This window comes from Aptenodytes patagonicus, chromosome 5, assembly GCF_965638725.1.
Source record: "Aptenodytes patagonicus chromosome 5, bAptPat1.pri.cur, whole genome shotgun sequence".
Lineage (NCBI taxonomy): Eukaryota > Metazoa > Chordata > Aves > Sphenisciformes > Spheniscidae > Aptenodytes > Aptenodytes patagonicus.
The window spans coordinates 66801906-66827905 of record NC_134953.1 but is presented as its reverse complement, the minus strand read 5'-3'; the positions used below and the strand labels follow the sequence as shown (position 1 = coordinate 66827905).

Below are 26000 nucleotides of genomic sequence, written 5' to 3'. Positions count from 1 at the left end.
CTTCCTGGAGCCCAGATCCTGAGCGATGCTGAGCCCCCTGCTCCCAAGGGCTGGACCAGCGTGGGAAGCCTCTTCCAGAAGACACCATCCCTCAGCAAAGGTACCGGTGTGGGGCTGATTCCTAACCAGCTAAAACCTAAAATGCACTAAAATATGCTAAAAACCAAGCCTGCACCCCCGGGACGGGGGCTGTGATTTCACACACCCCCTCCAGCCCTGGCCCCAAAAGGAGCTATAATTCTCTTCCCCTGGCACGAGGCTGGATGCTCTTCATGCTGGGCTTGCAATTTAGTGTGGTTTTATGGAGCTTTGCAGCGAGCCAAGCGAGGGGCCACGGGAAGATGCAGCGATAAGGGCTTGGCAGAGGGGCTGCGACTCTTCCCAGTGCCCTGGGCTCGCAGCCGGACTTCGGTGGGCGCTGCCAGCGCCTGGCGTTATTAACCTGAGACTTGTCACGCAGAACGGGCCAGTCTGGCTAAATCCTCGGGGGACGTGAGCATCATTCAACAAAGAGACAAAGAGTTCAAAGGGCCTTTCGGCAACAAACAGCACTGATCATCTCAGCTGATTAAATAGGTTCCCAACTGATCCGGGAGTCCTAGGAGACCAAACTGAAGCTGGGAAGATTTATGGGGAACTACCTGAATTGGAAAGGGAATATATTGATTTTATTCCTGGCTTCTGAAGGGGATCGCTGGTTTTTTTTCAGCGCAAAGATAGGGCTGGTGAGAGATGCATCAAGACAGGAGTAGATAGGTAGGTAGAGGGATGGATGGACAGACTCCCAACCCATCTAATAATTTTCTTGTCCCCACTTACTTGGGGGAAGATAAAAACCCCATGGCACCCAGAACTACCTTCTGTCATGCTCCCATCCAAAACTGCAACACTTCTAAATGGGATTATAATCCCCAAGGATGAGGTTTTTTGTCACCCCAGCTCCTGCAGTCGCTTGAATTTCTTTCATCCCCATCAGCAACCCATTGCCCTCCAAGCCCTGACAAATTCTGGACCACCTCTGCTGGTGACGAGCCCTGTGTTTCGACAGCTCCAAGCGCGATTAAGTGCACCCTTGAGTCCTGCTTGGCTTTGCTGTCTCGCAACAGGCAGGACCTGGCATTGCACGTTCATCAGCCTCCTGGAAAGCGGAGGAGCATCAGGGAAGGCTGTGCCCCATAAGGAGGACACCCCTGCGCGTCCCTTGGGGCAGGTAGAGAGGAGCCTGATTTCAGTAGGACCCTCCTGCTTAGCACCAAGGAAGGTACTTTCCTTCCTCTAAACCCCGCAGCCTTCCCGGGCCATAGGAAGGGTCCTGGGCAGAGCTGAGGAGCACCCTAATGCAGATCAGCCTGAGCATCCTTGAACAGTGGGGTCCAACCTGCCAGAGCCCTGCCGGCTGGCACCAGCCTTATTTATTTCCACACTCATCAGCAAAAGCAGTACGTTTTCAGGTGGCATCTCTCTCCTCTTCCTTCTCAGCACCGGAGCTTTTGCCTGGCATCCAAAGGGGAAAAAAATAATGGGGCCATCAGCAGCGAGTGAAACACATCTAATAACCTCCACTTCTTTTCAACGAGCTCCAGTTGTTGCTTTACAAGTGTACTCCAACCCCGGCAAGTGCCAAACAAAAGCTCCCCTCTCCTCCTCCGTGCCTGTTAAACAGCCTTATTATTTCACCAGTCTGCATCTGCTGGGTGGCAGTCTGCATCTGCTGGGTGGCAGCCGTGATTACCATAACACAGGGGCAGGATTTGGCCTGGCTGCTTCACCCTCGATTCTGCAACGGGCGAGAACGTTTGGCTGGTTGAAAAATAAAATGAAAAATAAAGGGGAGGAAAAAAAATCGAATGTATGAAGTCACTTTTCTGGCTGCCACCCAAGCAAACAGATGCAGGTAGCGGAGGAGATGGGAAAAATCACGTCATCTACTCTGAGCTGCTGTTCAGCAGCTTCTGTTGCTGGGGAAGGGGTGGGAGGGACATGGAAAGGTCAGAGGGATTTCATAAGTGAGTCCAAGCGGTGAAAGAAGCATTTCTCAGGGTACACTGAAGTCAGGGGAGCTTTTTGGGAACCTTAACCCATTCCTGAAGTCTTGGAGGCTGCCGGCCCCAGCAGGATGCTCCTGCAGCCGAGCTGAGTGCCGTGAGATGGGGACAGGGAGCCAGGGCTCCCACAGGAGGGAAGGGATGGATAGGAAGGGGCTGAACAACGCCGAGCCTTGCCATTGTGCCGCAGCAGCTGAGAACAAGCTGCCCTCGAATCCAGCCCTGAATAGGTTTCGAGGACAAAAGGTGAAGACCCCTGAGAGATGCTTTCGCCTGGGATTGAGGAGAAGAGGCAGTTTCCAGGACTGGGCAGGCTATTAATTAAGACTCAATAAATAGCAGGGCATTGGCATGGCCACCGGCACTCCCACCGGGAAGTTCGAGCCTTCGCAGGGTCGCCTTGCTGCTGCTGAAATCCCGGGGGACTCAGCAGCCTGCGCTCCCCTGGCAGAGCGAACAGGGAGCCAGTGAGCGCAGGCACAGAACCCATCGCCCCCACGTCCTAGGGAGCGGGGACCCACGGGGCAGCACCGAGAACTCCAGCACCTGGCTGAGCTGGGGGGAACACGAGCTGTCCCAAACTTTCTCTATGCCTTCCTACCCCAAAATACCAAACTCTGCGGGAAAATAGCTGCACTGTTCAAATGTAGTGGTTTTAACATAATGATTGTCAATCTATGGTAATCCCATGAAGATCTGGAGAGATCTTGGGTGGAAGAGGGGGAAAAAGGAGAGAAGGGGAAAGGGTGGAAGGGGGAAAGGGGAGAATAGGGCTGGGGAGGGAAGGGAAGGGAAGGGAAGGGAAGGGAAGGGAATGGAAGGGCAGGGCAAAGCGAAGCGAAGCGAAGCGAAGCGAAGCGAAGCGAAGAGAAGAGAAGAGAAGAGAAGAGAAGAGAAGAGAAGAGAAGAGAAGAGAAGAGAAGAGAAAAAAGGAAAGGAAAGGAAAGGAAAGGAAAGGAAAGGAAAGGAAAGGAAAGGAAAGGAAAGGAAAGGAAAGGAAAGGAAAGGAAAGGAAAGGAAAGGAAAGGAAAGGAAAGGAAAGGAAAGGAAAGGAAAGGAAAGGAAAGGAAAGGAAAGGAAAGGAAAGGAAAGGAAAGGAAAGGAAAGGAAAGGAAAGGAAAGGAAAGGAAAGGAAAGGAAAGGAAAGGAAAGAAAAGAAAAGAAAAGAAAAGAAAAGAAAAGAAAAGAAAAGAAAAGAAAAGAAAAGAAAAGAAAAGAAAAGAAAAGAAAAGAAAAGAAAAGAAAAGAAAAGAAAAGAAAAGAGAAAAGAAAAGAGAAGAAAAGAGAAGAAAAGAGAAGAAAAGAGAAGAAAAGAAAAGAGAAGAAAAGAGAAGAAAAGAGAAGAAAAGAGAAGAAAAGAGAAGAAAAGAGAAGAAAAGAGAAGAAAAGAGAAGAAAAGAAAAGAAAAGAGAAGAAAAGAGAAGAAGAAGAAAAGAAAAGAAAAGAAAAGAAAAGAAAAGAAAAGAAAAGAAAAGAAAAGAAAAGAAAAGAAAAGAAAAGAAAGAAAAGAAAAGAAAAGAAAAGAAAAGAAAAGAAAAGAAAAAGAAAAGAAAAGAAAAGAAAAGAAGAGAAAAGAAAAGAAGAGAAAAGAAAAGAAGAGAAAAGAAAAGAAGAGAAAAGAAAAGAGAAGAAAAGAGAAGAAAAGAGAAGAAAAGAGAAGAAAAGAGAAGAAAAGAAAAGAAAAGAAAAGAAAAGAAAAGAAAAGAAAAGAAAAGAAAAGAAAAGAAAAGAAAAGAAAAGAAGAGACGAGACGAGACGAGACGAGACGAGACAAGACAAGAAAAGAAAAGAAAAGAAAAAAGAAAAGAAAAGAAAAGAGAAGAAAAGAGAAGAAAAGAGAAGAAAAGAAAAGAGAAGAAAAGAGAAGAAAAAGAGAAGAAAAGAGAAGAAAAGAGAAGAAAAGAAAAGAAAAGAAAAGAAAAGAAAAGAAAAGAAAAGAAAAGAAAAGAAAAGAAAAGAAAAGAAAAGAAAAGAAAAGAAAAGAAAAGAAAAGAAGAAAAAGAAGAGACGAGACGAGATGAGACGAGACGAGACGAGACAAGACAAGACAAGAAAAGAAAAGAAAAGAAAAAAGAAAAGAAAAGAAAAGAGAAGAAAAGAGAAGAAAAGAAAAGAAAAGAAAAGAAAAGAAAAGAAAAGAAAAGAAAAGAAAAGAAAAGAAAAGAAAAGAAAAGAAAAGAAAAGAAAAGAAAAGAAAAGAAAAGAAAAGAAAAGAAAAGAAAAGAAAAGAAAAAGGAAAAGAAAAGGAGAAGAGCAAAAGGGAAAGGGAAAGGGAAGGGAAGAGGGGAAAGACCAGCCTTTAACACACTTTATTTGGAAAACACCAAGGAAACATTAAACCCTCTTAACAAATCCCGTTTCCTCAGACCCCGGGCCCGGCGCTGCGCTCCCGCGGGGCTGCACGGGCGCGAGGCGGGGCGAGGCCGCGGGGCGGCGCCCTCTGGCGGCCGTGGGCGACGCGGCGGGCTGCGGGCCGGCGGGGGGGCGGCGGCCGCGGCGGCGGGGGTGGCGGGCGGGCGGCGGCGGCGCCGCCGGCTCGGGCTCGGGCTCGGGCTCGGGCTCCGGCTCCGGCTCCGGCTGCTCTGCGCTGGCAGAAAGCGCTCGTGCTGCGGTCGGCTTTGATCTGCCGTTTATCTGCGACAAGGGGTTCCCCGAGACCTGTTCAAAGGAGGCGCTCCCCCGGAGGCAGCTGCCTGGGGAACGTCAGCGGCCTCATGGGCTCGGTGACAGGGCGGGGACGGGACCCCCATGTCACCCGTGTGGAACAGGCCGGCCAGGACCCTCATCAGGCCTCGGCACTGCGAGGACATCAACCGTGAGCTCCTGCTGGAGAGCGGACCCAAGCACCGCAGGGCGGTGGCGATGGCATCGCCGTCGTTGGGGCAATGTCACCATCCTTGGGGTGGTGTCACCCTTGGAGGGGACAAAACATGCTCCTGCTCACATGCCCTTCGTGCTGCCTGTCCAGGAGGCTGTTGGTGTGTGTGGCTGTAGGACTTTATCCCCAGCCCCCCATGCCTGCACGCAGCAAGATAGAGAGGGGCAGCTCGGAGCGGGGACGGAGCCAGCTGGAGGGTGGCCCCCAGGGACCGGGCAGACAGCCCTCCCGCCCAGCACCTGCCAAGATAGGAGCAACAGCCATCATCTCTGGCACACTGGGCAAGCTCAGCCATTCCTGCCACCCTAGAAAACACGCTGAGAAAAGCACCTGGTACCTTCTTGGGACGGTTTGGTGCCGCCTGACCTGGCAGAAGGTTAAAAGCAGCCTGGAGTTTGCTAGGACAAGGCAGGGAGCAGCTAGGGAGTGATTTCCGCTGATGCCACCAAAAGCAAAACCACCCTGGTGTTTTATATGGTGGTGACAACCAGCGGGGCAATGTGCAAGCAGCAGGGGACACAAATGTGTGAGCATGTCATGGGCTTGGGTGGCTTGAACACCCGTGCAGGATTGCATGTTCACATCCATCCAAATACGTGTATTTAGGACTATGTCCTCAGAGGTGCATCCACAGATGCACCCACAGGTGTGGGACGTGCAAAAATGAGTGCATGCATTTTTGAACGTGTTTGTGCACCGTCACACATGTAAGAGCACATGGCCCGTGCATCTGTGAGCAAGTCAGTGTGCACGCTTACCTGTCGTGTGCATGAGCTTGTGCATGGATGGGTGTTTGTGGGGTGTGAGTATGTTTGTGACTCCTTGTGCGCACAAGTGTCTGTGCCGATGCGTGACTGCTAACACACCTCCCGTGATCCCCCATATTGGAGCCGCAGCCAGGCTTGTTCCTTGCCTGCTCCCTGGCCCAGCATCCGCAGAGCATCGGTTCACCAACTGCATGCCCGCCAAGCCCCAACAGAGCCCTCCCGACCCCAAGCAGCAGCTTCCCACCCACAGCATTCACAGCAGCACGCTGCTAACTGGCTCCAGCTGCCCCCCCCAGGCCACCCCCTCCAGCCTCCAGCTCCCGTTTCAACACCATTCTCAGGGACGGGGCAGACCGGGTGTGCAGAGGAGCGATGCTGCGTTGCTGGATGGTTGCAAGACACATGACTGGGAGGGTGTTGGCATGTTTTATTTCGGCTTCAGCAGCGCGTGAAGGGATGTATCGCTGGTGGGGTGCAAGTGAAGTGCTCTGGAGATGGGACAGCTGCTGTAAAGCATCCCCTTGCTCACATGCCCTCCCAGGCAGCCTTGGATGGGCGGCAGGTGAGGCCACGGCTGGACCCTTTGGATATGCAGGAGGACCTTGCCTCTGGTTTTGGTGGGCTCTGGGCAAACCCTGGGGCAGCAGGATACTACCCCTGCCCCGGGGGCTGTGCTGCGGGTGGTGATGGTGGTGGAAGCAGGACAGCTGTGGGGCAGGGCTGGCCCTGCTCCCTTCCCCGGGGCTTGGCCATCTCCCCAGCTAAACCTCCGGGGCCAGACAGTCTGGCATTCCCCACCATGGATGCAGGGTGGACAGGGCACGCAGGCAGCCACGCTCTCCCAGCCACTCTCCAGGCTGTGATGCGTGGCAGCCCAGGGGATTTTGGAGTGACTCACCCCTCCAAGCCCGACTCGGGGCCCCACATCAGGGAGGACCACAGCTCTACAGCACCTCACACAAAGACCCACCACCTCTGCCTGCTGTCATAGAATCATAGAATCATAGAATCATTGAGATTGGAAAAGACCTCTAAGATCATCGAGTCCAACCATCGACCCAACACCACCATGCCCACTAAACCATGTCCCTAAGTGCCTCATCTACTCGTCTTTTAAATACCTCCAGGGATGGGGACTGTCAACCTGTTCATTGCACATGATGCAATCCAGGATGCTCTGCCACCGCTTTCCCGAATGCCCTTGGGCAAATCCCCAAGCCTCTCTCAGCCCGGTCAGCAAGTCACCTCCTCCCCTTGTTTCTAGCATCCCTTAGGCAATGTGACGCCAGCAGAAAGCTGCCTTTCATTTTGCACTGTGCACGCACCAAGGAGCATGGTACTGCCGCGGCTTTGCTGGCCTTTTTGCCATAAGCCCTTTGCTGCAGGACCCACTCCCACCTTGGCACAGCCGGGTTAAGCTGGTGCCATGTGGGATTTACCGGAGGGATGGGCAGGGAGTGAAGCCCCCGGCCCCACCGCATGCTGCCAGCCAGGCTTAGCCCCGGCACATCAAAGTGCCAGGGCAGCTTTAACCGCGCTCCAGACGCTCCCTCCCATTTCCTGCTGGATTCCCGTCTCGCTCCCTGCGCTCGCATCAGCAAAACAGAGTGTAAAAATAGAGGCCGGGCTTCACCAAAACACAATAGTAAATTGTTCCCCGGAAAGGTCACCCGGGGAGGCTGAGAATAGCTCCTAGAGCAGGGGAAAAGGAATGTCTACCAGCGGGGACAAGTTTGAAAGTGCCTGCCGGACCCCCCATGGGAGGTTTCCTGCATCCCCATCAGTGGTGTGGGTCCCCCCTCCTGAGCCCCCGAGGTCTCGGAGCATCCCCATCGTCACCCATTCACCCCCAAGCCCCCCCAAGCCGTGGCACCCTCCCAGCTGCCCCAGCACCCCATCACCAATTTTTGGGTGGAAACTGAAAAAAAAACCAGGGAGCAAGAAATGAGATGAAAGGAGAGGCAGGAGGACCGGAGAGGAAGAAAAAGGCTGGGAGGAGAAAGGGAATCCCGCTCGCTGCTCATCTCCTCGCCGCGTGTGGCAGCACGGTGTCCCCTGGGCACTGCTGGCTGGCTGCAGCCTTTGTGCGGCGGTGGGAACATCGGGGACGAGCCCCAGGACGAGGAGCATATCGAGCAGTCCCAGAGAGCCATAAATTGCTCCCTCCTGTTGTCGCTGGCCTGTAATAGCAAAGAGGCGAAGCTTTCTCATAATCTGCCAGGGTGGGAATGTTTGGGTCCTGTCGTTTCTGTGAGCATATTTAATTCAAAAATGTGGGAAAGCCCTTAATGAAGCAGGTCCTTGCGCTTGGCTTCCGTGGTGTTCCCAGGCAGGGGTGCCAGTGCAGGCTGCCCTCAACATGGCTTTGCCAGAAAGGCAGTAATTAAAACCAGATAATGAGGCTTGAAAATAAAAGCTGCCCAAATTTCGGGTGACTTTGTTTTTCTGCGTTTCTTGTTTCATTGTCTTGGACATACACATCCCTCCCACCTTCTCTTTTTTTTTTGACTCAGTTTTATCTCAATGCCACTTCCCCTCCATTCTTGCTCCCCAGTGTCATCCATGCAATGTTAAGGGGGATTTTTCTGCCACCAGAAGCCCAAAAGTCACCGGGTTCCTGCGATACGTTAGAAATGTGGATGAACAAAGTCCCTCTAAATGCACCTGCTTCAAGTTTGTGAAGAAACCGCTATTTGCCAGAAAATTTCCCACAGTAGGAGACAGACCAGAACCCCCATCATCTTGTGATGCCACCAGTGATGCCAAGAGGGGTGAGAAACGAACCCCAGCCCAGTCCCAGCTGAGGGCATTGCCACCTGTGACACATAGGCTATCACCCTCCCCCTGCGCTGATCACATCTGTGCAGTGAAACCAGGACCCTAAGGTGCTTTTCCCAACTTTCTCCTCTGTTTTGTATAAACGGAGAAGAAAATGGGTTGTTGTGGGTTTTTTTTCGCCCCGTGTATTTGAATCCACAGAGCAGTGCTCAACACCACTTGCAAAGCAGCACAGTTGTTAAAAAAAAATTACTGTTTGATGGAAAATGAATTAAATTTTCTATTGGAAGACAAGAGTGGGAAGGGCTTTCAAAAATTACTTAAAAAAGAAAAAAAAAAGGCAGAAGATGCCTGCTGCCTTCTGTGACATTTGCATCCTGGTGGCAGAACAGCGGTGAGGCCTGGAGGGCGCTGGGAGGAGGATGCTCCGCGACATGGGGCCACCAGCCACCCAGCTGGGGACAGGTCCCCAGAGCTTGTCCCAGTGCGGCAGCTCCCAGGGTGTCTCCGTCACCGGGGTCCATCAGGAGTGATGCCCGTCGGCCATCCCACTGCGGAGCAGGTGGCATCGGCACCCTTCTGGCCCTTTCTATAGAGCTATATATTAAATATGTGCAGGGAGTGGTTTGAAACCTTCACCTTGAGGATGTTCCTCCCTTTGCTGGTGGCAAAGACTGCGTGGCCATGAAGGACGTTTCAGTTTAAGAGAGAAAAAAAGCAGAAGGGGGAGGTAGGAGAATTGACCTGGCGATGGAAGGAGGCAGGGAGTGGGCTGGGAGGTGGGAGGGAGAGATAAACGGTGGGTAAGCTATCAGCTTTCGCCGGGCTGGCAGCAGGACCGGGGACAGGAGTTAAACCAGCTGCGCAGCCGTGATCGCCCGACCCCAGATAAACACCCAGCAGCCACACACTGCCCCACGCCCGCCCCACGCCTTGTCCCAGCGCCCGGGATGGAAACCAGCCCGGCCCCGGCTGCAGGGGCTTTGCTCAGCCTGGCTGGGGGTGGGGGGCCCGTGTCCCTAGCGTGGGGCTGTGCATGGACAGGACTCCCTGCACCCCACAAGCTGGAGCCTGGGAGGGGCCCCCCTTCTTTCACCCAGGGGGAAATGTCACCCAGAAACTTTAAAAGCAAGCATTGGCTGCAGGGCTGGGGGGAGGTCAGGGTTTTTTAACAGCTAAGCTTTTGGGGGATGCTTTAAAAAAGCAAGGGATGCTCTAAAGGACCCTGTTTAAGTAGATAATGACTCTGAAAATCATAGACATTAAAGACAAGAAAATACCCACGGTACCATTCCTGTTCACCTGCTCCATCTATGGGTATGGTGTTGGCCACCGTCAGCAGCATGGTGCTGTAGTTATATATCTATATGAAAAAATAATATATATATTTTATAATATATAAATATATATAAAAATAAAATATATATAAAATATATATACACATGTTCAATGGACCACTTAGCCTGTAAACACACCCTAACTAATGTTACCGGCTCAATCGTTTTTTAAAGTATTTGTGCACATGGCTGTGATAACAACTTTTTTTTTTTTAAACAAAAAAAAAGAGGAATTACTGTCATTGCCTATTAAATAGTGGCTGAACACTGCCAGGGTGTGAAGGGAAGCAGCATTGCCCCCGGTAGCCCCCCTCCCCACACCATCCCCCTCCCTGAAAGAGGGGAAAAGACCGTCAGAGCCTTTGGAGGACCTGCAAATAATGTGCTGGGGGTAACGTCGTGGCGGCTGGTAACGCTTGCCTGCGGCGGGGGGATTGCTTCATCGCCTGTCTTCCTTCCTGCTGGCCCCGCGCGGTCTTCCTCCCGCTTGCTCTCTCTGCAAAAGCCCAGCCCAGGCTGGACGGCATGAGCCAAGCAAGAAAAAAATTAGCAGATCCTTTTGCAAGGTTTTTGCTGCCTCTTTATGACTTTTGATGGGTGGGGATGGGCCACCCTGGCATCCTCGCCCCACAATGCCCAGGAATGAAATACCAAAGTAGTGATGGATCCGAGTGACGAGGTGGGAGAAAGGCAGACAGCAAGTGGAGGCTGCTTTGTAAAACTTTATTTAGAAATATTCTTGATATATTCATTATATATATATATTTATATATACACACACATTACAACAAATGTGTTTTCTAAATAGCACATCCACAGTGGGTTGAGACTCAGGGTACCAGGTCTGGTTACTTTGTTTCTGCAGAAAAAATGCAGAAATCCAAGGGGAGGGTGGCAGAGAAAGGGACAGGGCTGAAAAACCCAAAAATTGTAAGGCGGGAATTCACTCACACGGTACGACATTGCCCCAGAGTGCTGTTTCCAACAGAAACGGGGGGCGATGGTCCACACAGCAAGAGATGAAGCAGGCAGGAGGAGAGGTGGGCAGAGGAAATGTACCATTCAAATCACAATTAAAGTACAACTGTACATACCCCGGGAGACCTACGGCGCGCTCTGCTAAGGGCTACGAGCAGGCGCGCATGTGCATGGGGGTGCTGGGGGGGTGCCACCAAGGTTGTACCTTTTTCCCAACTGTTCAGCTACTGAAAAGTTAAAAAAAAAAAAACAACTTGTGGGGAATGAGGAATTTCTGAGTGTCGGTGATTTTTTCTTGCAGCAGTTTAATAAAAAGGGTCTAAAATTCCCACCCACCACACCCCGGGGTTATTTCGAACACTGAAAACCAAGAACGGCTTTACCTGTCTGACAGCATGCCCCTCCCTTCCCGGAGGGCCCCCGCCTGCCAGCCCCTGCCGCCCGCTTCTCCTACCCCTGGTGCCGGGAGCAGCCCAAACCTCTTCCTCAGCATCGTTCCATCACACGCCGGCACCTCTCCCCTGGCCCAGCCCTGCGGGTAACCCCCTTTAGTAAAAACCCCCATGCACAGTTGATCCTGACCCGGGAAGGAGTTTTCCTCCTTTTCCCCAATTTAAGATGGGGGAGGTTAGTGGTTTCGGAGGATTTGGGGTCTATGCTGGAAACCCTTGCTTGGGCTGGGACCCCTTCCCAGGCAACTAATTCTACCTAACGTGCCAACCCATGCGCCAGCCTCCCACCTATTATTTACAAAAAGGCATTAAAACCAAGTGGGGATGGAAATGACGAGGCTCTGAATTAAGCCTGGACAGGCTTGCAGACAGCTGCCCGACCAGCCCCTCTGTGTTTCCTTGTACCTCAGCACCCTTGAAAAGGAATGAGTGCGGTGGAAGATGTCCCCGCTCAAAGGACTTTATCCCTTCCAAAGGATGTTTGTGGGTGGGTATTTTTTTACTGTAGCATGGTAAAGATTTCTGTGCCTTGACATCTCTGCAGAGGGAGAGGATGGGCTTGGGGCAATCGCTCCATCAGGCATCAGGCAGTGGGTGAGAGATGGGCCTGATGCAGCGGTGATGGCATGATGTGGTCCTCAGCTCCCAGCCACCACAGCAGCAGCCTCCTGCTCCCCAGTCAGCCTGTTTCCCAAACACCCTCCTGGGGGGCGGCAGCAGGAATCAGAGGATCAGCTCAGTCGCAGACATCAATTTTGCAGCAGTCTGAGCACTCAGGAACGGAGGCTAATCCCACCGCTGCTTTTAGTGCTTCACCCCCCCAAGATTTGGAGAGGCTGTGGCCTCCTACCAGCCTCAGGCAGGTGAGGACCCTCATAACGCCGGAATAAATCCAGCGCTGTAGTCCAGCCTGTGGGCATTGGCACAGCTGAACCACCACCATTTTCACACAATAAAACCAAAAAATTCAAAGCATACCGTTAAAACCCTTTTATAACCCTATGTACATGCGCACTGTTGATGCATCATCGACTCCTTTTGCCAGTTTGTTGCTTTTTGAATTTAAAAATCCCCCAGTCTAAGGGGATGCTTCATTAGCAATTTTTTTTTTTCCACTTATCAATTCCGAAATGAATCTTCCTTGAGAGAATCTCTGGCCCTACAGAAACCGCTGGCAAAACTCTAGGAGAACACAACAGGCTTGGAGCTCACCCACTGAGCATTACCAGCAGAAAAATCAGGGACTGGGAGGGCAGCAGAAAACACCTATGTACCTTTTCGTTCAGTGGATACTGCATGACAGCGTTAAACAGAAGTAATCCCACATCATAAATACAACAACTCCAAACAATCCAAAGTTAGGTAGAAGGGAAAGGAAGAAAGCGGGGGGGGGGGAGGAAAAAAGGAGAGAAAAAGAAAAAGTCTTAATCCTTTTAATAGTTCTTTTGCTGAGGGTATTTTTTCACCTCTTTAAAAAGATACAGTCAAAAGCTCTCGGACAACAGGAACACGTGGCCCCAGCTCCTGCTCAGACCAGTTGTATGTGCCACAGGCTGGAGAAATGCTGCAGCACTGGCAGGTTTCAGCAGTCTCCAGCCCCACATGGAGCTGGAGAGCTTTGGTGGCCTCCACCGGCAGTGAAAGAGGAGTTTCATGTCTCAGCCGGACAACTGTTTAAAAAGTGACGGTGGTCAAACAGTCTGAGAACCCTCTAAATGCTGGAGAGGTGCTGGCCGTGTCTCCTTCCCCTCCGCAGAGTCACATCATGAGCAGTATGTACAATGAAGATGACTTCAATGCTTTTCTTCTTTGTACGATCACGTACCTAAATGCCAAATGTCCATCTGGTTTGGTCTTGTCCTCGGCCAACGCACCAGCCGCTCCATCCTGGGCTGGGGAGAACGGGGACCCCAAGCCCCCGGGGAAAGGCAGAGTCACAAATCCCACAGGCACAAGTTCCAGCATCCTCATGCTCGGGTCCTGCCTCCCCCCGCGGTGCTTCGGGAGCGATGCAGAAGGTCATCACCGCTGCGCGTTGCCTTCTACGGGGAGAATGGCGTGGTGCAGGCTCCGCGTGTGCTTCGAATCTAGCGTTTCATGCTCTTCCGTGAAGCTGTCCGGGCTTGCTGCTCCGTCTAAAGAACTTCCACAGCTAGAGTTAGGAGACAACATGTCCTGCAGGAGGTCTTCCTGGACTATCCCAGAGTCTTTGTTCACTTTGCCCCTTTGGTTTCCTTCTTCCTCCTGGTCATTGAGCAGCTTGGCCAGGAAGTTGATGTATTTCATAGCCAGGCGCAAAATCTCATTCTTGCTCAGTTTTTTGTCGGGCGGGTGGGTGGGGATGAGCTTGCGAAGCTCTGCAAAGGCTCCGTTGACGTTCTGCTGTCTCCACCTCTCCCGGCTATTGGTAAAAATGCGACGAACCACTTTCGTATGAGGACCTGCAATTGCAACCGTGCAGAATTAGGAGCAGCGCATAACAGGTCATTTATTACTTTGCTGAATAGGTCACCATTTCCCAAATTAACCAATTTATTTTAGTGACATCAGCATGGCAGTGAAAGAGGAGTTTCCAGCTAACTGGAAGCTAACCTGATGAGCTGGGGTAGCTGTAATTTCTGTTCAATCCAGTGGAAGGGAAAAATGGAGTTGCATCTCTTTAGATGTCTCCTTAGATGCCTATATTTACCTCTCCAAGGAGGAAAGCTTAGGCCATGACACATGTGCAGAAGGCTGCTAGATTTTTAGGGTATCTCAGCAACAAAGGTCCTATTAAAAGGTTATCTCACTAGTTGGTTTTATTTTCTATCCCAAAAGCATCTTAAGGACATACCATTGGGACAGGAAGAAATTAGCTTGAGCGGAGACTTTGACAACTCTAAGATCCAGAGATCTTCCCTGAGGTAGGCAGGAACCAGAGCTGATAAAAGACTGTAGGACTGCCACAGCCCTCTGGGTGGTTTGTATGAAATGGGGTGGCAGGATTTGCCCCATAGCAATGAGGACAGGTAGCAATGTGACCCACAGAGTGAAAGCGGTATCCTTGCTGGAAGGGTGATCACGGGTGGAGGACGAAGCAGTTTCACAGCTGACCTGAGGACCGCCTGCCCTCTCTGCACGTCAGTGCTGCAGTGCAAAGACTCCCTATCTGACACTAATTGGAGAAGGGACTCTAAATTGCTAGAGGTGTCCATTTGGCTCAGTTACATGGGAACTCCCTGTAATTTTACAACTGTATTCCTGATGGGGCATGTTACACAGGATGGATGCACGAAACACATCGATTCTCCTTTCAGATCATCAGGGTAACTCCTGTTGGCACGAGCGAGACATTATCTCGTCACTAAGAAAGACCCGAAAGCATGTCTACCTAAAAGTACTGTGCTGCAGGAGCAGCAACACCGTAAATCAGGACTCCAGGTCCTTGGGTCCATGGAAACCAGTTCATGTAAGGAGACACTACCACAAGATGCTTTTATTATTACACTCTTTCCATTCTCACCTCCAGGAGACACCAACAGTGGAAGGACACGGCGATCTCATGAAACTATGGGAGAATGACCATGGCAGAAACCCCCATAGGATGGGAAGCATCACATACAATGGAAAGCATCACAAAGTATGAAGCTGACTTGCAGATAACACATCGGTGAGTCATACCCCAAAGGACAGGCTGTGGATATTCCCATTTGCACCATCTCTCCCCTATAGCCCCACTCCGAGACGCTTGCCTAACTACTCCCTCGCAGTGGGAGCAGGTTCCTGGCCATGGTGAGCAGTTTAAGCCATAGCTCTGCCATCACCCACTGAAACCAGCATCCCGGGGGGCATTTAGACATAATTATTCTTATATAGCAAAACTCTTGTCTGCTTTGACTGTGGCAGAGCAGCCAAACAGATGTGATTTTTGAGGCATCCTAGTCAGGCTGCACCTTGACAGGTCCCACGTGGCACAACACGAGAAGAGGAATCCCACATTCCAGCTGATTAAACACCATCACACTTTCCTCCCTTCAGGGGAAACTGAGCCCCTTCGGTCTAGCACATCACACGAAATACTCCCCACCGCAGGGTTTGCAGGGAGACACACTCCCAAGCAGCCAGATTAAAGCTACCAGCTTCTCCAGCATGCGAGCAGCCATACAACTCACTTCTCCTCGCAGCGTGCTCAGGAGCAGGGAGTCATCCAAAATCACAAAGAGCCCCTGGGATAAGCTCAGGGATGTGGGAATGAGAAACTCATCTCCAACCTCTAAGATCCAGGTCTGATGCTTTAATAAAGGCAATTTTCCACTCCCAAACAGCACGTAAATGCCCTTCGTATGAATCAATGTGCAAGAGCTCATGGAAAGGGAAGGTTTCTTGTCCCTGATGCGCACAGCCCACTGTGCCATGGCATCATGGGGAAGGTGAGGGGGGACTAAGGGGACCTCAACAACACCGGGCTGCCCAGCACTGTTAGTAAGGCAGTGGAGAATGTGCTGCAACCTGCTACAGTAATACAACAGCTTCAACACTTAAATGCTCTTTCCAGACAAGACAAAGCAACCAGCCTTGAATCCAGAAGGAGACGCAGCTTAAAACCTTTTTACTCCCATAAGGGTATGAGGAAAAAAAACTTGGATACTGTTTATTTTCCAAACAAAATCTCAAGAGACTTCCAGTCTTCACAGGCTTCAAACATGTGTCTCTATTGACTGAAAGTTGCCAACTAAAAGGCAGCTATTCATAAAATTTTGAAATCCGAAAAAAGACCTGTTTGTTTTCATCCAGGGGCACCCAAACCAAGCTCCAGTATATAACACAAATTCTGACACCACTCAGATTTTTGATTCCTGCATCAACCAAATTAAACATATCTTTTAGAAAGTGTCCTGGTTTCAGCTGGGATAGAGTTAATGTTCTTCCTAGTAGCTGGTACAGTGCTGTGTTTTGGATTTAGTACCAGAATAATGTTGATAACGCACCGATGTTTTAGTTGTTGCTAAGTAGTGCTTACACTCGTCAAGGACTTTTCAGCTTCTCGTGCCCTGCCAGCGAGAAGCTGGGAGGGGGCACAGCCAGGACAGCTGACCCAAACTGGCCAAAGGGACATTCCATACCATGGGACGTCATGTTCAGTACATAAACTGGGGGGAGTTGATCAGGGGGGCAGTGACCGCTGCTCGGGAACTGGCTGGGCATCGGTCGGCAGGTGGTGAGCAATTGCATTGTGCATCACTTATTTTGTATATTCTTTTATCATTATTATTATTATTATTATTATTATCCCTTCCTTTTCTGTCCTATTAAACTGTCTTTATCTCAATCCACGAATTTTACTTTTTTTTTTCCCCGATTCTCTCCCCCATCCCATTTGGGGGCGGGGGAGTGAGCGAACGGCTGTGTGGTGTTTAGCTGCCTGCCAGGTTAAACCACAACAGAAAGAGATCAGGTTTTGGCCAAAACGTGTCAAGCAATGGAGAAATTTAAAATGCCCCATAGCTGTGTTATAATAGAAGAGATTTATTTCTCATAAAGAAACTTGTCTCATAATTAAATTCAAGCAGTCGGCTGAGAATTTCTGCCTGGATTTTGTTCCAATTGATTGACTGACGCCTTTTTTAAATTGTAATTAGAGGTCTGAGGAAAACTAGTAAAAAGATGAGCTTCCAAAGTTACAGAATATCCTTGCAGATACTTTTTTACATTTTTATATCCATTTATATCTATTTTTTAAGAAGATATTCAATGCACCAAACTTTCCCAAAAATGGATAAAAAAACAGTTGCAAAAAAACCGCCACTTGTTTCCTCACAGGGGAAACCAAACACAAAGCGCCTGGCAAGACTCTCCTGCCCTTCTGCACCTCCCGAGGGCTGAGGACCCTCGGGAGCGATGGTCTGGTGTGCCGCGGATGTCACCTGGCAGGTGTCCGTCAGAGCGACGAGCAAAGCCCGGCAGACAGCACAGATGCCTCAGCATGGGGTGCATCTCCCTACAAATTGCTCCTGTTCAGACAGCATCATCTGGTACCTATTTTTCCCCCCAAAATTCTGAGCCTAGTCTTGGAAATTCACATCAGCCAGACCCTACAGGATTGAGCCCAGTCTATACACCTGCATTACCTGGCAAGCACATATCCAAAAACTTGGTTACAACCAGATATCTCTGTAATCCTTAATATCTAATTTAATAGCAAGTTGAAAGCTTTAGTCAGACACCGTGATTTGATGGACTTTCGCCGTAGCCGCTAAGCCGCTGAATCGAAACCCAGACAAAAAGACCTTCTTGTGCTGGGGGCTGAGACAACCCCTGCCCCACGGGGCTGCGGTCTGAAAGGACCAGGCGGACGGCGGGGGGCAGAGAGTGGGGAGAGAGGGACTGATGAACGCAGATAATGCCCCGAGCCATCATTTTGTACCGTATTGTTTTAGAGCGATGTGGATTATGATTTGATCTGATTTTAGATTAGCCGGGTAGGAGGAAAGGGACAGCTAGCTAGAAGGAAGGAGAATTAATTGCCTGGCGATTGAAATACAGCGTTTGCAATTGCTAAAGAGAAAACACATTTCGGTGGATCTCATTTGTACGGGCTGTTAACTCGGCAGATAAACGTGTCAGCCTTCCACGTGCAAATTGTTCTGGCAAAACCCCCTTTGTGTGGGCAGCGCTGCCGCCCGCACGCAGCCTCCCCCAACCCGCGCCGGCTGCCCGGCAGCAGGCAGCGGGACCCTGCCCTGCCTCCTCGCTGCCTCCCTTCCTTTGAAATTATCCCGCCGGTCCGACAGGGATCCCCGCACCTGGGATCTCTGCTCGGACGCCGGGCTGTCACCCTCCACGTCTGCTCCCGGGCTCTGCCGCAAGACCAGGCACGGGATATTTCTCCACGGCGGAACGCAGCACGGTGTGGATACGTAGCGAATCAAGCCGCGGGCAAGCTGGCGAAGGGACCAGCCGCAATCCCGCTGTGACCCTGCAGACCTTAGCACAGGCTTAGCCCTTTGCTTCTAAGCGGTTTAAAGGCGGGTGGGATCTTTCTGCCCGAGGCTGGGGTCTGCGTTAGGAATGTCTCCTGGCTGAAAGGGTTTACAAACACAGCATGTCACTGCAATGGCCCTGATCCAGCCTCTGCACTTCAACAAAGACTTAAATTTAGTGGCTTCCTTCGGATTTAATCTCTAAGCAATTTGCAGAACAGGGATGTAATTAACCATACGCTGAACTGCTTTGCTGCGTGAAAGCAAATCCACCGAGCGCGCTGCTGGTCATTAGTGGGGTCAGATCTGGGCTCTGCTGCACAGAGCCTTACCGGGGGGAGCTACCCTGCCACCACAGGCATCCTATTCGCCTTTTACGATTTGGGGTTTTAATCCCAGCGTGTGGCACCGTGCAGCAACTTGCCCCCTTCAGCAGATGGGGAACCCCCCAAAGAGCCAGCGCAGGGGCGAAACGCTCTCACCGTCGGTGATCTCCATCTCGTAGGGAGAGGGTCTCCTCTTCACCCGGTTGCTGCCGTACATGGAGAAGGAGTCCGGTTCGCCGAAAAACCCGCTGCAAACGAAGGGCAGAGAGGCCGTGAGGACACACCGGCATCCCCCCGGCACGGCACGGCCCCCGCGGGGGGGAAGCGCCCGGGGCCGGTGGGAAGCCGAGCAGCTCCGTGACTTCGAGGGAGCTCACGGCTCACGAAGCCGAGCCCGGGGTCGTGCGGCGACACGACAGGCGGCCGCCCGGGGACACGCACCGGGTGACGCCAGCCCTGCGTGGGCAGGGGGACGCGAGCGGCGTGGGGCACCCAGGCTAGCGGCTCCCGGGCAAAAACCACCCCCCTCCCCGCGGCTTTCTGCCCCCCCCCCAGCCGGCCGGCACGGACGCCCACCCGGGCCGGGTCCGCACCGCAGCCTCCCCCAGGAGAGGAGATGGCAGCGGGGCGCGGGGGACTCCGTCCCCGCACACGCGGGCTGCGCTCTGCCCCTGCGAGAGCGTTTTCCGTCCCTTGCGCTTATTTGCGGGACTCATCAGAGGACAGAGAGAGCCCGGGGAGCTCCGAGGATCTAAACCAGCTCTCGACAAGTACCGCGTTTACTGGCGGACCCCTTTGCTGCACTTCAACACGGGATCACCGCCTAATATCTGCTCCGCCCAGGGCATTTCTACCGTAAATTATTTTTTTTTTCCTAGGAACGGCAGTTTTTCGTTTCGGTTTTTATTTTTTTCCCCTTTCTTCCTTTGCAAAGTTGCATGCAAACCCGCGATGACTAAGCCCCGAGCCCCGCGCGGAGGAAGGGATGCTGCTGCCGTCCCCCTCCGTCCCTCCCTCCCCCCTCCCCGGCACCGAGCCCCGCAGCCGAGCGGGGCACCCCTCGGGGAGCCGCTCCGAGGGTGCACCGCCGGGGGTGGGGTGGCGGAGACACGGACCTGTTGATGGTGGCCAACGGCTGGCCCAGGTTGTAGAGCATGGCCCTGCCGGGGGGCTGCAGCGGGAGCGCGGGGGGGCTCAGCTGCACCATGCGGGCCTCGCAGGCGGCCTCGGCGGCGCGGCACGGCTCGGCGCCCGGCGCTCTCTGCATCGCCTCCCCCGCCGCCTCCCGGCTTTTTATGTCCAGGGAGCCCCCCCGGCGCACCAGCTCGATGACGGGCACGGGGGCGGCGGGGGGCCCGGGGGAGGGCCGGCCCGCCTCCTTGGACGCCCCGTTGAGCAGCAGCTGGGGGTCCGCCGGCGCCTCCATGCCCCCGCGGCTGCTCTCCGGCTCGCTCGTGGTCTCCGCTTCCGAGTCGTGCCGCCGGGGGGGGCGGGCATCGCGGGGGTCACTGGGGGGCGGCGGGGCGGGCGGCCTGTCCATCGTCCTGCGGAGAGAGGCAGCGGTGAGGGGCGGCCCCGGCTGGGGGAGGGGGGTACCCCGCCCCGGGCACCGCCCCGACGGGGGGGGGGAGCGCTTCGGGACTCGGGCTTCGCCGGCGAGAAATGGGGGGAAAGGGGAGGAGGGCAGAGGAGGCACTAGTCACCCCAAATCAATTGGAGTTTGCCGGCGGGGCGGGCCCCGGCACCGCTGCGAGATGGGCCGGGGGTCCGCGGGGCCACGCCGCCGAGCCGTGCGGCTCTGTGACGTCATGGAGCGCCCCGGCCCTGCCGTGACGTCACGGAGCCCCGCGGAACAGTGCGGCTCTGTGACGTCGCGCAGCGCCCCGGCCCCTTACGGCGCAGGGGGCGGCCGGCCCGGACCCCCCACCCCACTCCGCAGCCGCGTAGCGGAGCCCGAGCGGCTCCCGGCGCACGGCGGTGATTTACGCCGCTACGCCCGGAGGGCCGACACCATCAAGGCGGCCGATGCAGCGAGAGGGGCTCGGCCAGCACCCGGCGCGCCGCGGCGGCTGGCTGTTAAATTACGCAGCCAAATTACGGCCGGGCGGGAGGGGGCTCAGCCCGCCCCCCCCCCCCCATTTTGAGGCATTTCTCTCCGTTTTGGGGGCCCGGCGGTGTTTGCCGCCCCGCGGAGCCAGTTCCATCGCGGCCCGGCCTGCCGGCAGCGGCCTCAGCCTGACGGGCGACCGGCTCTCTTCCCATTTTTATTTTTTATTATTATTTTTAAAACAGCGACATGTACCTGAAGCCACTTTTTTGTGGAGAGGGGGTTAAAGCAGCCCATAACGGAGTCAATCCCCCCGTGCATTCGCTACCGCAGGAAGGAGGAAGGGGCCGGGCGCTCGGCGCGGAGCAGCCCTCCATCCGCGGCCGCACACGATCATTGTCCCCCTTCTCCCATAGAACGAATTCTGTCGCGACAGGGCACCTCGCGCCGAGGGCAGGGAGCGCTATCCCGACTAGCGCCATGCCGTTTCTCCCACAACCCCCCTCGTTTGGCTTTTTCCTATAAATAAGGAGCTTCGTGGGGCAGAGAGCTGCCACACGCCGGGTCTCATCCCTATCCTTCTTACTCCTTTGCCTTGGGTAATTTTTTTTTTGTTTGTTTCTGCTGGGCTGAATCGCGAGAGAAACCCCCTTTTTTTTTTTTGGCCATATCTCACCATCTGTCTTGAAAAAAAAAAAAAACAACAACAAACCAACCACCCAACCTAAAACACGAGCTCTCTGCCTTCCCTCCAGCCCCCTCCCCGCCATCCTTCTAGAAAGAAAAATCTAATTGCCTATTCGATATTGTATAGGAAGAGATTACTCACATGTGTCATATTTAAGTAGGGACACCGCAAGTCTCTCCCGTTTCAACAAAAGCGCTCTCGGTGTCAGGCTGAATTTACTCCTCCCACCTCAAGGTACTTACGACTTTACAGAGAGGAAGGACACCCGCATCGGGATAAAACTGCTAAATCCTGGGAGGAAGAGAAGGGAGGGAAAAAAAGGAGAGGGTGGATCTCGTGGGCCCGGATTGTCAGAGATCAGCGGAGAGAGGGGTGCAAAGGAGAGGGAAGGAGGGGACGGCACCCCGGGGCGGCCCCTGTTATAGGGGGCAGCCGGCCACCCCCGGGTCCCCCCCCGCCAGCCGCCGGGCGGCTCGTCCCCGCCGCGCAGCCGGGAGCCGCCGCCTCGCACACGGGGCCACAACACACCGCGGCCACGGCCTGGCGTGGAAAAAATAAACAAATTAAAAAAAAAAGGAGTTGGGGGGGGGGGAAAGACAAAAATAAGCCCTATATTTGGCGTGAATTGGGCGGGTTTTTGGACACATTGCAAGCCCGGTCTCCCCGGGAGGAAATCCCAGACGGGGCCGGGGACAGAGTTGTTTTTCTCCCGATGGGCTCGCAAAGAGCGGCGGCGGCGTTTCTCCCACGCCCGGCTGGAAAATTTAATTCCTAAAGGGGCAAATTTAATTCCTAAAGGGGCCGGTTCCCGGCAGCGCTCCCGCCCGAGGTGCCGCGACGGCCGGGGCCGGGCCGCCGGCGGGGTGCGCCCGCTTCCCGCCCCAGCCGACGCGCGGCCCCGCTCCCCGCCGCGGGTCAACAGGAAGGCGAGAACGGTTCCCCCCCCGCCAGCAAAATCACGAAAAATAAGGTTTTCCCCTTCCTAGAAAACGAAATAATCACGATGGCGTCTCCTCCCGCTTTCGTTAAAAACGAAATACACAAACCCGCAAAAATACCCGCAGCATTTTGCCTTCATTTGGGGTGATTTCGTTTAGAAAAACTAGGGGGGTGGGGTGGGGGCAAGTAATTCCCCGTCGGCTGGTTTCTGCTCCGTAAAATCCCTTTGTTTTCCAGCCGCGGATCGACAGGAAATTTCCAGCCCAGAAACGCACCTCTCCTGCGGGCCCTTTGTAGGGAAATTGCCCCAAAGAGGAGGGGTGGGAGGGAGCGGTATATGCCCCCCCCCCCCCCTCCGCGAACAAGCGAACAGGTCCCGGCCGTCGGCCGGGCCGAGCCCCCCCGCCCCGGGAGAGGCTGGGGGAAGCCGGGCCCGGCGGGCGCTTCGCCCTCGGCTCCCCCGCGGCCGGTCCCACCCGCCTCCTCGCTGCCGCAGCCCGGGGGTCCCGGGAGGGGGGAGCGCACCCCACATTTTCAAAAGGGAAAGCGTCTTCTTCTTCTCCTCACCCACCCCGCATCAAGGAAGAAAAAAAGATTAAAACCCAACCGCAGAAAAGACGGGGTTCCCCCCCCGCCTGTCTCTTACATGGGCCAGAAGCCCCCCAAGCACCCCTCGCTGCCCCCCGACCCCCCCCCAAAACCCCAGCCCGCTGCCCCCACCGCCTCAGCCCGCTACAGGGCCGGATTCCTCTCTACTCACCATTTGCTTTTCATTGGGAAAAGTGAGTGGAGCCATTTTGTGGCCTACGCATCGCGGCTATATTTGTAGTAAGTGTTGGGTGGCTTCAGCTGGGGAGGCTCTAATTCCACATCACGTCCAGTTTCCTATTTAGTATGGAGAGCGGAACACTACTGCAATGTGGCCGAGAGAGATAAAACCCCAGCAGTGGCCCGCCTGCCCTGATAAGCTTCTAAACCCATTATTTATGAAATGATTCATTATTATTTGGCAATTTTATCGAAGGAAAGCGGAAAATTATTGCAGGGATATGCATAGGAATAACTCCGGAATGCATGCCTTCTAGCTTTTTATGTGTGTGTGCTTAGATGCTCTTAAAAAGACACTGCAAAAAAAAAAAAAAAAAAAAGAGTAATAAAAAATTGCACTGTGGCTGCCCGCATCTGAATAGCAATTCTTTATTTTAGTCCTCCTGGAGGTTATTATGCCCCTGCTTCCCCCCCCCCCTTTTTTTTTTTTTTATTAAATATGGAACACCTACTCCGTTCTTAATTAAATTTAATGAGACAAAATAAATTGTTGGAGATGCTGAGAGAGAGGGAAGGGGTGTGGGCTGCGTTGGGACGTTGGGACGAGGAGGTAAATGAAGCACATCGAGAGGAGATGTTTTGGAGGGAAGTGGCCCCATCCCCAGCCTTCCTCCCCCCACCGTGTTTTTTCGCTGAAGGGCTAAATTGGGGCGCGCTCCCTGTTTAATCTCCCGTGCCGGGGCGCGGGGAGGCCGAGCATCCCTGCCGGGCCGGGGGATGCTGGGGGACGGGCAGCCGAGCGGGTACCGAGCCGGCACCCCTCACCCTTGGGAAATTTGGGATGGGAGCGGAGGGGAGAGCTCGGCGCCGGGGCCAGGGCCGAGCCTGGAGGAGAGGGGCCTGGGGAAGGGGAGAAAAGGCCCTCGGCCGCCCCGGAGCAGTGCGGGGCAGCCAGCGGGGCTCGGGGACCGGGACCGGCTGCGCGCCCCGTCTGGGCTGGGGCTCAGCCCGGCCGCGGCGTGCTCCGGGCCCGGGGGCACGGGGACACCCCTGGCCTTCGCCAAAGCCGCCGTGCAAACGGAGCGGCTGCTGGGGGACGGGGAGGCGGGCGGGTGCGGGGGTCGGGGTGCCCTACGCGGCGCTTGCAAGGCTACGGGACGCCTCTGAAACCCTCCCCAAATTGCCAGAGGCTCCCGGCAGAAGAAGGAGGGAGAGGCGGGGGCCGCTGGAGGGTCCTGGGTCTGTTCCCCCGGACACCCACAGGCAAAGCGATCCTAAAGACAGCGGCGGGGAGCGGTTTTCGGTAGCTCGGGGGATCGACGTGCCCGGGCAGCCGAAAATCAACGAAATCGCTACCGGAGCGGGACGGGGAGGGGGGGCCCGGGGCTGAGCACCTCCCGGGACGCCCCCCGGTCCCTGCTGCGGGGCTGGGGCGAGGCTGCGGCCCCCGGCCGTGCGCGGAGCTCGGGGCGCGGGGGAGAAGCCGCGGCCCCGTCCGCCGCCGGGGCCATGCGGACCGGCCGCACCTGCCGTGCGGCCCGTGTAGCGGGGGCGGCGGGGCTGGGGGTGCGGGGGTCGCTATTGTCTCTCCGCCACCTGCGCGCCCTCCCGCAGGGGGAAATGCCGGAGCTGTTATTCTTCCTTTCACTCCTTCCCCTCAACCTCCCGCTCCGGCCGCGGCCGTGGGAGAGGTTTCCACAAGCCCTCCCCGCTCGCTCCCCCCACTCCCCGGCGCGGCTGGGGTCGGGTCCCGGCAGGCAGCAGCCCGCACGATGCCGGCAGCGTGCGTGGGGCGGCGGGGCAGGGACGGTCACGACGCGCTGGAGAGCGCGCCGTGCCTCCCGCCAGGAAACACGACCATTTTCAAGCCGGCTCCTCTAACCAACAGGAAGCGTTAAAGATAGAACAGCCGGGGCTGGGCGGGGGAGATTAGGAAGCCGAGCATCTTCTGTGCGCCGAGAGCCGCTGCGGGGCCATTCCCACCCGCGCCTGCCCCCCGTGGGGCGGGAGCCGTGGCCGTCGTCGACCCACCTCCGCCCGCACGGCTGCCCCTCGCTGTGCAACCCCACCCCGAGCCTAACGGGGACCCTGGTGTGGCAGGTAACGGGCCCCTTTCCCCGCCACCGCCCTGCCACGGGTGGGCTTCCCGGTCCTGCCGAGCAACCCGGGGCTCGCCCCCTCTCCACGCTTTTGCAAGGCGAAGAGGGAGCAAGCCCTGCAGTAGGGGCAGGGAGCACCAAAATTATACAGACTAAGGAACATCAGCGACACGCTGAGCAGGCCCAAGACCTTTTAAGCAAGCACTATGTTTCCTTTAATAAAGGATAGCTAGAAATAACAGAAGCAAAAAAGAAGAAAACCCAACAATAAAGCCTTAAACCATGCTGCCCCTCCACACGCGTCATTGCCTGAACACGCCATCGAGCCAGCGCTCGAGTTTGGTCCCCATTGCTCAGGGTTAACAAAGCCAGACCTAGCTGTCCACGCGTTTTTGACTCCAAGCTGCACTAGATGCTTCAGGAAAAAAAGCCAGGCATCTTGAAATTACTCAGCACTACGCTATGAAAGGAAAAGCCGCTTCAGGGAAGGGTGTTTTTTTGTTATTTTGGTCAAGGGAATTAATGTTTCACTTGCTCAGAAGTTGCTGTCCAGAATTGTATGATTTGTGTAACTTAATATAACACCACACCCTTGTCCTGAGCTGCGTGCAAGTAATTCGGCTTTTGTTTTCAAATCGTTTCTAGCCCTCCAGCATTTGAAGAAAGTCTTTAAAATATTAACCAATACAACTGTCATCTTCCTGTGTTTCCAGACATTTTACAATAGGAAACAAAGAACAAAACCCTACAACAATAGCTCAGAGGTATGAATTGCCTCATTCATCTCACTGGAATGTTCAAAAACATTAACTATTTTTTGACTGATTCAGCAGAAAAGGTGCTGCCGGATAATAAGCTTGTGCTTGATCCCGGGGAGATTCAGGGACTGAGAAAGGTTTTATTTTTCAGCACAAAGTAGCACCTTTCCTGAAAGGAAGC

The 26000-nt window shown here is 54.1% G+C and overlaps 1 protein-coding gene across 5 annotated transcripts; it reads right to left on the bottom strand.

The window, feature by feature from the left end:
- Positions 1-12654: 12654 nt before the first annotated feature.
- TAL1 (TAL bHLH transcription factor 1, erythroid differentiation factor) lies at positions 12655-23050 on the bottom strand. Of its 5 annotated transcripts, none has more exons than XM_076340253.1 (6): positions 22955-23050; positions 21397-21546; positions 20823-21250; positions 19636-20064; positions 18677-18768; positions 12655-13676 (listed from the first exon to the last, which is right to left on the bottom strand). In XM_076340253.1, the coding sequence occupies exons 2-6, from the start codon at positions 21403-21405 to the stop codon at positions 13258-13260; spliced, it is 1377 nt and encodes a 458-aa protein (XP_076196368.1). In that variant the 5' UTR covers positions 21406-21546; positions 22955-23050; the 3' UTR covers positions 12655-13257. The 5 variants fall into 5 exon arrangements, with proteins under 5 accessions (XP_076196368.1, XP_076196369.1, XP_076196372.1 ...); XM_076340254.1 differs by having other exon boundaries at positions 20823-21246; XM_076340257.1 differs by lacking the exon at positions 20823-21250.
- Between the last annotated feature and the right edge of the window lie 2950 nt (positions 23051-26000).